At 45.2% G+C, this 12279-nt stretch overlaps 1 protein-coding gene across 1 annotated transcript in view; it reads left to right on the forward strand.

Moving 5' to 3' along the window:
• The first annotated feature begins 11555 nt into the window (after positions 1–11555).
• Positions 11556–12279, forward strand: part of CASQ2 (calsequestrin 2) — a 71126-nt gene continuing 70402 nt past the window's right edge. Inside the window, exon 1 of the mRNA XM_068965681.1 lies at positions 11556–11867. Coding sequence (XP_068821782.1) covers positions 11556–11867 — 312 coding nt within the window. The remainder of the gene's footprint in view (positions 11868–12279) is intronic.

Consider the following 12279-nt stretch of genomic DNA (forward strand, 5'->3'; position numbering starts at 1 on the left):
AAAATCACTACAGATGGTGACTGCAGCCATGAAATTAAAAGACGCTTACTCCTTGGAAGGAAAGTTATAACCAACCTAGACAGCATATTAAAAAGCAGAGACATTACTTTGCCAACAAAGGTCCATCTAGTCAAGGCTATGGTTTTTCCAGTGGTCATGTATGGATGCGAGAGTTGGACTGTGAAGAAAGCTGAGCACCGAAGAATTGATGCTTTTGAACGGTGGTGTTGGAGAGACTCTTAAGAATCCCTTGGACTGCAAGAAGATCCAACCAGTCCATCCTAAAGAAAATCAGTCCTGAATATTCATTGGAAGGACTGATGTTGAAGCTGAAACTCCAATACTTTGGCCACCTGATGCGAAGAGCTGACTCATTGGAAAAGACCCTGATGCTGGGAAAGATTGAAGGCGGGACAGAGGATGAGATGGTTGGATGGCATCACCAACTCAATGGGCATGAGTTTGAGTAGACTCCGGGAGTTGGTGATGGACAGGGAGGCCTGGCGTGCTGCAGTCCATGGGGTCAGAAAGAGCTGGACACAACTGAGCGACTGAAATGAACTGAACTGAACTTATAAAGAGCCTACTGCCCTCCCAGATGGACACTGTGATTGTTTCCCGCATGCCTCTGACTTTTGACAATGAACCTGAGTGTTGTTTGGGTATCCCACCCCTTCCTGACAGCCCATGGCTTTGGGGGAAGCTGACCCCATCAGAGTTGCAATGACTCACTGTAAGTGCATCCTCTGGACTCCAGTTTTCAGAGGTGGGCATATGACCTAATTTCATTGTTGTTCTTTAGTCACTCAGCTACATCCAACTCTATGCAAGACCCCAAGAACTGCAGTACACCAGGCTTCCCTGTCCTTCACCATCTCTCAGAGCTTGCTCAAACTCATGTCATTGAGTCAGTGATGCCATCCAACTATCTCATCCTCTGTTGCCCCCTTCTCTTCCTACCTTCAATCTTTCCCAGCATCAGGGTCTTTACCAATGAGTTGGATCTTCCCATCAGGTGGCCAAAGTATTGGAGTTTCAGCATCAGCATCAGTCCTCAGTGAATAATCAGAGTTGATTTCCTTTAGGATTGACTGGTTTGATCTCCTTGCAATCCAAGGGACACTCAAGAGTCTTCTCCAACATCACAGTTCAAAAGCATCTATACTTTGGTGCTCAGCCTTCTTTATGGTTCAACTCTCACATCCATACAAGATTACTGGAAAAACCATAGCTTTGACTAGATGGACCTTGCAGGCAAAGAAATGTCTCTGCTTTTTAATATGCTATCTAGGTTTGTCATAGCTTTTCTTCCAAGGAGCAAGTGTCTTTTAATTTCATGGCTGCAGTCACCATCTGCAGTGACTTTGGACCCCCCCCAAAATAAAGTCTCTTGCTGTTTCCATTGTTTCTCCATCTATTTGCCATGAAGTTACAGGACTGGATTCCATGATCTTAATTTTTTGAATCTTGAGTTTTAAGCAAGTTTTTTCACTTTCCTCTTTCACGCTCATCAACAGGCTCTTTAGTTCCTCTTCACTTTCTGTCATAAGGGGGGTGTCATCTGTATATCTGAGGTTATGGATATTTCTCCTGCAATCTTAATTCCAGCTTGTGCTTCATCCAGCCTGCCATTTCACACGATGTGCTTTGCATAGAAGCTAAAGAAGCAGGGTGACAGCCTTGATGTACTCCTTTCCCAGTTCGGAACCATCTGTTGTTTCCTGTCTGGTTCTGACTACTGCTTCCTGACCTGCATACACGTTTCTCGCAAGGCAGGTCAGGTGGTCTGGTTTCCTATCTCTTTAAGAAATTTTCCACAGTTTGTTGTGATCCACATAGTAAAAGGCTTTAGCATAATCGATGAAGCAGAAGGAGATGTTTTTCTGGAACTCTCTTGTTTTTTCCATGATCCAGCGGGTCATTGGCATTGATCTCTGGTTCCTCTGCCTTTTCTAAATCCAGCTTGAATATCTGGAAGTTCTCAGTTCACACACTATTGAAGCCTAGCTTGGAGAATTTTGAGCATTACTTTGCTAGTGTGTGAGATGAGGGCAATTGTGCGGTAGTTTGAGCATTCTTTGACATTGCCTTTCTTTGGGATTGGAATGAAAACTGACCTTTTCCAGTCCTGTGGGCACTGCTGAGTTTTCCAAATTTGCTGGCATATTGAGTGCAGCACTTTAACAGCAGCATCATCTTTCAGGATTTGAAATATCTCAGCTGGAATTCCATCACTTCCAGTAGCTCTGTTCATAGTGATGCTTCCTAAGGCCCATTTTCACTCCCCATTCTAAGATGTTTGGCTCTAGCTGAGTGATCACATCATCATGGTTATCTGAATCATTAGACTTTTTTTTAAAAGTTTTTCTGTATATTCTTGCCACCTCTTCTTAATATCTTCTGCTTTGCATTTCAGGCAGATTCTTTACCGTCTGAGTCACCAAGGAATTCCCTACCTAATGTTAGCTTAGGAGATTATAAAAGATGGTTTCTGGTGGTTCTGGGGGCAAAAATACCCACACTCTCTTCCTGGAAGTGGAAGAGTTGTTTTCAGTCATCAATCAACAACCAGGTATTATCAATAATATGATGAGGATTTAAGACAAGAGAAGATAGAGCAGAGAGTTGAGAACAGAAAAGATCTTGATGACATTGTTACACAAATGAATCATACCAACCTGACAGCCTTTCCTGCCTCTAGTAATAGGAGCTAAGCCAGCTTGCATGGGGCTTTCGTTACTTGGATCCTAACATAATGTCACTGCTATACGTTTAGCTTTCATAATTATTTAGAAATAAACTAAAAAATTATAAAAACTAAATTTGTTGAGATAAGTACAATCTACAAGAATGACCCACATCATATCATAAAAGAAGTTCTTGTCTATTTTTGCTTATATAATCTATAACTAAATTTCAATTTCCCAAGGCTTCTGCTTCTGGCCAAAATGGAGTAACAGGGACCAATCTACTCTCCCAACTGAAACAACCGGAAAAAAAAAAAAAAAACACCCCTAGAAAAATGTTTGAAATAACCGTTTTTTAAGACACTGTACTTCAGGCAGCAAAAGAGTGTGATCCCCAAAAGAGAAGAAACAAAAGAATCAAGCCCTACAATTGCCCCAGCCTACTGTCTGGGGAAGGGCTTTCCTGATAGCTCAGCTGGTAAAGAATCTGCCTGCAATGCGGGAGGAGACCTCTGTTTGATTCCTGGGTTGGGAAGATCCCCTGGAGAAGGGATACGTTACTCACTCCAGTATTCTGGGGCTTCCCTTGTGTCTCAGCTGGTAAAGAATCCGCCTGCAATGCAGGAGACCTGGGTTTGATACTTGGGTTGGGAAGATCATCTGGAGAAGGGAAAGGCTACCTACTCCAGTATTCTGGCCTGGAGAATTCAGGCCATGGGGTTGCAAAGAACTGGACAAGACTGAGCGATTCTCACTTTCAATTTCACTGCCTGGAGAGAGCCTCTAAGGGTGGAACAGAAAGGGGGAAACAAGACAGAGCCCTGTGTTGAGGAGAAGGAGCTGACGGTTTAAGGAGACCAAAAAGCTGAAGTTCACAGGTCATAGAACCTGAGTAGAGAGCTGTACAGACAACCATGAAGATGATAGAGGTCGCCATTCAGTATTGAACAGAGTAATGATGAGTGCAGGTATATAAGGAAACTACATGAGACTGGGACGAGAATGATCCAAAAGGGTTAGACTAGATGGAACAGTATCCTCTGCTCCTCTAGAGTCACTGAGAGGGCCTGTTTCCACCCGCCAGACTGAAACCCTCGTAATTCATGAGACGCTGGGTAGACTGCTCAGAAGAGTCTTGCCTCAGCTGGAGATTAGTCTTATGCTAACTGCTGTTCTATTTCTGTACAGGGGAGGACATGTTAAAACTAAAACCAGAATGGATGAAACTTTCTAAACAATTAACTTCATCACAGAACAGAGTTTAAGAAGATTTACAAAAAATTTTAAATAAAGCACTCAGTGACGTATTAATTCACAAAGTCTGGCATCCTGTCAAATATTACCAGACTTTCAAAGAAGCAAGAAAATATGACCCCATACTGATGAGAATAACTGAAACTGACCCAGAACCAAAGCAGTTGTTAGAATTAGCAGACAAGGACATTAGGATAGTTAATATAATTATACCCCATATCTTCATAAATTTAATTCAAGGAAGATAGAAGAAGATCTAAGTCAGACTATTAGAGATAGATACTATAATGTTCAAGATGAAAAATACACTGGCTGGAATTAACAAAAGATTGTATGTTGAAGAAGAAAAGACTGGTGAACCTGAAGACTTAGCAATAGAAACGATCTAAAATGAAACACAGAGAGGAAAAGAGAATTTTAGACGATGAGAAGAGCATCCTTGAACTGTGAGGTAATCCCAAGTGACTCATACGTGTAGTTGGAGTCTTAACTAAAAAAATACTTGAAACAGAAAAAATACTTGAAAACATAGTGGTCAAACATTTAACAAATGTAATGAAAACTACGAACCTGTAGTTACAAGGAGTACAACAAACCCCAAGCACAGAAACATGAAGAAAACCAAACCACTAACGACATATCAGAATCCAATTGCTAAAAATCTATGAATAAAAAGAAAATTTTAAAAGCAACCATGGGCGAAAATTTTATTTACAAAGGAAAAAAAAAGGTAAAGATGACAACAATTGCTTGTAGGGAACAATGCAAGCAAGACAACAGCAGAACAGGGACTTCCCTGGTGTACAGTGGATAGGAATCCGCCTGCCAATCCAGGAGACCCAGATTTGATACCTGGTCCAGAAACAGCCCACATGTTGCAGAGCAACTAAGCCCACGCACAGCTACTGAAGCCTGTGTGCCCACAGCCCGTGCTCTGAAACCGAGAAACCACCACGAGAGGCCCGAGCGCCACAGCCAGAGAGCAGCCCTACTTGCTGCAGCTAGAGACAAGCCCTCTCAGCACCCAAGACCCACCACAGTCAAAAATTAATAACTGTGTGTACCTGTGCATGCTAAGTTGCTTCAGTCAGGTCTCACTCTTTGCGACCCTACGGACTGTAGCTGGCCAGGCTCAGCTGTCCATGGGGTTCTCCAGACCAGGATACTGGAATGGGTTGCCAGGCCCTCCTCCAGGGGATCTTCCCAACCCAGGAATCAAACCTGCGTCTTTTATGTCTCCTGCACCGGCAGACAGGTTCTTTACCACTAATGCCACCTGGGAAGCCCAAATAAATAAATAAACGTTTAAAAAATAAGCGAAAAAAAATTTTAATGTGTCATTTTAATACCATCAAAAATATGAAATAGTACCAGATACATCTAGCAAAAGACACTATGAGGCCTGTATACTGAAAACTACAAAAAACTGCCAAAAGAAATCAAAGAAGACCTAAATCTATGGAAAGATATATACATCGTTCATGTTTGAGAAACCTCAATATTGTAAAGTTGTAAACCCTCCCCAAACAGGTTTATATAGTAAATATGATCAAAATCTCAACTGACTTTTTTTTCTTTCTTTTTTTTTTTACCTTTATGACCAGATTCTGAAGTTCACAAGGAAATGATTAGGGCCTGGACATCTTGGGGAGTGGATGCTGGCCACTATTCTACCTATCACATTCTCCGCTTGGACATTCTGACATAATCTCTATATCCAGGTGGATTTTTGGTTTTGTTTTCCTGTTATTTTATTGCTTTCCCTGAGAAGTCTATATTTCCCTCCAGTTCCAGGACAAATAAATCTTAAGTTTTCCCTTTATTTGCTCTCGTGTACATTTCTTTCTGAACTAAACTTCTCATTTTCTTTCTTCTCTTTTTTTCCAATTGTTCCTCTTTATTGTTAAAAAAAAAATGCTGGTTTGTTTTTATTTTCGTGTCCTCTGAATTTTCAGTACCCTAAGTTTTTCTATTTTTGTTTTTCCCCCATGGAGACAGAGAAGGTTCCCCTCCTTATGCAGAACAGCCTGGGGTCGGACAAGTCAGAAAGAACAGGGTCCAGATCCCGTCTCTGCTACTTACAAGCTGTACTAATTCGGGAGACTACTTACTTGATCTTGAATCTCAGTTTCCTCAACTGTTAAATGGAAGGAAGAGCACTCAGCTTGATAGAATTTTAAATGAGATGATGTATAAAATGTCATGAGCCCAGTGACTGGCTCACCACAAGCACTGAAACAGTAGTCCCCTTCTTGCTTTTCTTCCTATGCACAAAGAACAGGAGGTGCCTCAGGGCAGGGCCAAAACTCAGAACCTATCCCCAGGTCACGTTGTGGAGAGCCATTTGTTGTTTCTGAAGTGATTCCTGGCTCGTCCAAGTGACTTCAGGAGCCCTCTGTAAGAGGCATCTAGCTGTGGTTCCAAGTGGCAGGGAAGACAGGAATGGAGCACAAGATCCACCTTCTGGGTTCAAATCCCAGCTCTGCCGTCACTAGTGACCTAACCCTGTGCAAGTTAGTTAATCTCTCTGTGCCTTGGCTTACTTATCTAGCAATACTGAAACTATCAGCCTCATAGGGTTTTTTTTTTTTTTAATATATTTTAATTGCTCAGTTGCTCAGTCGTATCCAGGTCTTTGCAACCCCACAGACTGTAGCCCCCCAGGCTCCTCCTTCCATGGGATTTCCCAGGCAGGAATACTGGAGTGGGTTGCCATTTCCTTCTCCAAATTTATTTTAAATTGGAGGGTAATTGCTTTTACAAGGTTGTGTCGGTTTCTGCTATACACAATATGAATCAGCCATAAGATTACATATGTCCTTTGCTCTTCAACCTCCCTCCCACCCCCGACCCCATCCCACTCCTCGAGGTTGTCACAGAGCACTGGGTTGAGCTCCCTGTGTTAAATTATAGGGTTTCTAAGAACAGCTAAGGACGTTCCTGGCAGTCCAGTGCTTGAGAATCTGCCTTCAAAAGCAGGGGACTCGGGTTCCATCCCTGGTCTTGGGAATTAAGATTCTACCTGCCGAGGGGCAACCACGTTCACATGCCTCAACTAGAGAAAGCTTGCACACCGGAACAAAGGTCCAGCACAGCCAACTATGGAAAAAAAAAAGTTAAAATTTTGTAAAGCACTTAAAATAAGACCCAGTACAAAGTAAGTGCTTCACATTTATTTAACAAATATTTAGTGAGAACTACTATTGGCAAGACAGGTTTCAAGGAATACTTTGAACAGATGCTGCCCTGGCTCCTAGGAGGCTTAGTCTCTCTGCAGAGAAAGAATCCCCAGTGGAACGGGTGTTTCCAAGAAGTATGGTTCAAGGGAGTGAAAGTCAGCCTCTGGTCTACACTTAGGGGTCTCCCTGAGGAAGTGACGTTTGTTAAAACGTGGACTGTTATACAGCCTAGCTCTTTTTCATCCAAGCATTGATCTTTTCTGTTCGGTTTTATTAAGAAGTTTTCTGGTGCTGGGGAGCCTGATATTCAGAGTCAAGAGGAAAAGGAGGGTCTTGGGGTTGCTAACAGCACTGCTCAGATCTGAGCAGAGAAAGCCTGAGGCCGTGGAGCACAGGGCTGTGGACTAAGGCATTTCTGGGATTTTGCCTTCCAGGCCAGCAGGCTAACTGCCCCCGCCAGTAGCCCAGCCAAAGGGGAGGGAGGAACGGCCTCAAAGAAACAAAGATGCCATACTCCGCCTTGCCCACTAGGTGGAGCATTTTAGCCAAAGAAGGGGCCTTTGGAGGCAGTAAAGTCCTAGATCTTTCCGCCTTAGGGGAGCGGCAAGCTCTGACTTGTAAGAGACACGCCCATCAAATCCTTCTCCGCAGCTTAACAGTCAGCAAGCTTCTTCAAAGCTATGGCCTGTGCCAAAGTCTCTTCTGGGAAAAGAAAATGCTCTACGGCCGGAACAAATTCTAGATTTTTAGAGCCAGAAAGGGTCCGTGGGAGACCAGTGGGTCTGACCCTCTTTTCCACAAATTAGAAATGCGAGGATCGAGAGGTGAGGAGATTCACCAAGGTCGCACAGCCGGGCTGGGCCCTTCCAGACCAAGGTCTCCTGACTTCGGAGCCTCAGCTCTTTCTGAGCTGCCTCCCAGTCATTCAGATAGGTTCCCTGTCCTGTGGACCCTGCCGTGTAGGTGTGAGCCCATATACTGACCCAGAAGTCCGGAGTGAAATCGGATGCTTTCATAGGGCTGAGGCGGGGGATGCCGCGCCCCCTAGTGGTGGAATGCCCGTAGGTCTCGGCGCGGAGGCGCTTGCCGCTTCTCCCTGGAAGAAGCTTGCGCGCTGCTTCTCCCCTCCCTGCTGCTCCTAAGTTCCCTCCTCGGAGATACCTTCCTTCACCCTCAGTCCAAACGGGCCACCTCCTACACGGTTACAGTCTCTCCCTCGTCGTCAGCTGATCTTTAGAGCACATGCCTCTGTTTGAAGTCCAATTTTACGCGTGTGCGCGCACACACACACACACACACACACACACACACACATACCTCATACATACGCTGATTATGTATTGTCTTCCCTCTCGGCTGTAAACTCAGTGAGTTCAGATGAACACCGTGCCCCACTCCACTACCCAGGAGAGTGTCTGGTACATGAGAGATGCCCCATGAAATTCTATTACCGTTGACTTAATACATGAAAGATCGTGGCTTCAAATCCTGATTCATCTGTAGAGTGAGCTATGGTGAAGATCCAGTTAAATAATACGTGCAAAACTGTCCTGCCACCTGTCAAGGGTAAACAAATGAAAGGGGTGAGGTTAGAGTAAGGGACTCTAGGGAGAGGCCACTCAGCGTGAGGAACTGGAAACTGCCAGCAAAAACAAGCGGCCTACATCATATTCTGTGAGAATACATTTATATTGATTTGTGTACTTAGTTTTATCCTTTCCTGTTTAAAAACAAAGACCACAAATACCTGCTAACGGCACATAAAGACACTCGCACACTTCAGCATAGTCACATAAACTGGGCATGTGTAGGTGACACTCTGACTTGGGTAGCTGTGAAAACTGGAATGGAGAGTTAACCTACCAGATGCCAAGTTGACTCAGACATGTCAGAAGCACCCCTTGTTTACAAAATAAATACATTAGAGTTGGCAAGCAAGAAGGCAAAAGAAAAATGAAAACAATAAAAGACACCGAGAAAAGATGGCTGGGACATAGAAAGGCTTCAACCAGGCAAACCTAACCCATCCAGAGTGAGACACACATTTGGCCTCCACGTCTAGGTGTGGGTGGGCAGTGGGAAACGATCACCACAACAGGTGTCAGTGGCTGAGCCATCCTCAGGCTGGGCTTTGAGGCCCCAAACAGAGCTGGGATTTAGGGACAGGAACTTGCCCCACTGGGGCTGTTTTTCTATTGATACACAGTTGGTCATAAGACAGACTTTAGGGCTAAGCTGAATTTTTAATACTTATCCCTTTGCCTTGGTACTTCTCATCAGTTATAAGTCAGTGCAAAATTCACAGACTCTGACTTTAAACATCTCCCAGTTTTTTGGTAACATTAAAAAAAAAACATATATTAAGAAAAGTGGAGCAAATTCTAAATAAAGATAAGTCGATGAGATTGAGACAACTGGGAACAGTTTTGGGAAGCTGACCTGGAAAAGACAAGACATACACTGTTTCACGCGACAATCTTTTTTCCCCCTAAATTTTCTAAAGAAAGCAGAGATCTTGCATGCTTGCCAATGATCTGAAAAGCTAACCATATCTTAGAATAGCTATTCTTGACTCTATCTTTAAAAGCCTAGCAAAGTGACCATCAAAAAGAACTGAATGCTGTCATGGATTTCAGTGATGGGTTCCCCAAGGTCCTGGGTTCCCCAAGGTGCTGGCTTCCTGGATGTGAAAGTGTTCTGAAGAAACTCCCATTGGCCTGCCACTGACTTTCTTTTCTTTTTTTTTTTTTACTTTCTTTTTACCTTCTGTCCCCTGCAAAGTTTGTATGGGACAGAGTCCTTGCTATTTCCAAAGTTGATTCTCCAACCAAAAGAAGACAAAAACTCGGCCTAAATCATGAGAGCCATAGACCACTCTGAAGAGTGGAAAGACAAGAGTGGACTGTTGTTTGACAAGAAAAGATGGAGTCTTTTAAGAAAAGAGGTGTCTATGGGGGAATTACCCCATCAGAGTGAAAGCACCCAGGAGTACTGGGCTCCAGGGTACAACTGAACTCTCTGCCTACCCTCTACCAACAGGTAGTCGGTAACACGATCTCTGACTAGGTGCTGAGCTCCCTGAAGCTCAGTTAGCTCCTCTGTGCAATGACCTTTTAATCACATCTGCCCCAAATGCCTGATGGATTCAAGAAGAAGGCAGACAGAAAAGGGTTCAGAAACAATTACTTTTAGAAACTGACAAGTAATTATGATAATAACCTATGTTCCACCATCTCCAAGAAGAATGGAATAATATACCAGCTGCTGTGTTTGAGTAACTGCTTTGCACCGTGTTTTTCCATCTCTGTGTTCCAAGCCTTACAATATAGTTATAATTATCCCCACTTTACAAGGAGCAGGGGTGGAGGTGATGGATGGAGAATCAGAGAGAGGGTAAGTGACCCTCCAAAGTCCATTCAGCCATTAAGAAGCAGAGCCTGGATTTGAACTCAGACCTATCTGGCTTCTGGACTCTCTACAGCAGTCTGTCCCTAATGGAGAGGAAAGGGGCAAAAATGATACATTGGGGGTTAATGTTAGAAAAGAAGATGACAGGGATGATAGTGAAAAGCCTAGGAAGGTTTCTGAGGAAGATAGTTGAACTTTTACTATATTTAATTTTATAATGGGGCAGGACCTCCTGGTGTCAGCAACGTTAAGCCATGAGCAGGGGCAGAAGGAGAACGACTGTGACCCTGGTGGGCTGGGGTCTCTGGAGCTCTTTCCACGGAGAAAGGGTGACCCTAGACCCCTTGCTCAGTGACGGGCAGAGCCATGGGGGACACGGCGCAGCGGCCAGCCCGGGGAAGGCAGGGGCAGAACGTCCAGTCCCCCTGGGGGTTGGGCTGGTCTCCAGGTCAGTGGTGAGTAGGTGTGTGTGTGGGGTGCGGATGAGCAGCCTGCCAGGAAGGGACAGGCTGACACCGTTCCCTGGGATAATGGACTGATTCAAAAGCATCTGAGGGACCCCCTGCACGTGCATACGTCACAACCCCATGTCTCCCTCCCCTCCTTTTGCCCTCCTCCCTCCAGGCGAATTTCTCTCCTCTGACCTTCCCGGCCTCCTTATTTCATGTGCGCGTGTTCCGCCGTCTCCCTCCTGCCTCCTCCCTCTCCACCAGCCTGACAAACTATCAGCGAATCCCTCAACAGGGCCATATCTAACTTTTTTATTCATCGCATGATTTATTTTTAGCCTGAAACAACTGCATCCTAAAAATGGAGTTCCAGATGAGACACGGGCTGGGTAGAGCTATGCAAGCTATCTGGGGCTGGGTGGCCCGGCCTGGCTCCAGTTCCACGCACGCATGGGTGTGAGCCTCTGCTCGCTTTGTCTGAGCCCAGGGCTACAGTCAGCAGCCTGCAGAGGTGAAGACGGGGTTCTCGGGCCCAGGGAGGGCCAGGGAGAGAGACCAGATCAGCCTCTCTGCTCCCCATGACTCCCAGCAAGTCCTCTAAGACTCCATTCACTTTCCTACCATCAGCGTTTCTGGGAAAGAAAAATTTTGCCCAGATGAAGAGAGCCCACCTGTTTGTGGTGGGGGTCTACCTGCTGTCTTCCTGCAGGGCAGAGGAGGGACTGAACTTCCCCACCTATGATGGCAAGGACCGCGTGGTCAGTCTAACTGAGAAGAACTTCAAGCAGGTTTTGAAGAAATACGACTTGCTCTGCCTCTACTACCATGAGCCCCTGTCTTCAGATAAAGTCGTGCAGAAACAGTTCCAGCTGAAAGAAATCGTGCTGGAGGTGAGTGGGGGGGGACCCCGGGACCATGGCATCCAAGGAGGCGGGAACTGGCCCGTGATCGGGATGTGGGGACCCCAGGGTGCTGAGAATATATCCTAAAGTCTGGCCCCATTGCAGTCTCATACAACACTGGAAATCTTGCAAAGCTGGGATGTGTGAAAACCAGAGGTGTGTTCAGACTCTTCAGACAGGACAAGTGAACGTGCTGCGCACTGCACTGCTTGTCGTTGTTGTTTAGCTGCTAAGTCGTATCCGACTCCTTTGCGACCCCACGGACTGTCGCCCGCCAGCCTCCTCTGTCCATGGGATTCCCCAGGCAAGATTACTGGAGTGGGTTGCCATTCCCTTCTCCAGGGGATCTTCCTGATCCAGGGATCGAACCCACGTCTTCCGTATTAGCAGGAGGATTCTT

The sequence above is a fragment of the Capricornis sumatraensis genome, chromosome 2 (assembly GCF_032405125.1).
Source record: "Capricornis sumatraensis isolate serow.1 chromosome 2, serow.2, whole genome shotgun sequence".
Taxonomy (NCBI): Eukaryota; Metazoa; Chordata; class Mammalia; order Artiodactyla; family Bovidae; genus Capricornis; species Capricornis sumatraensis.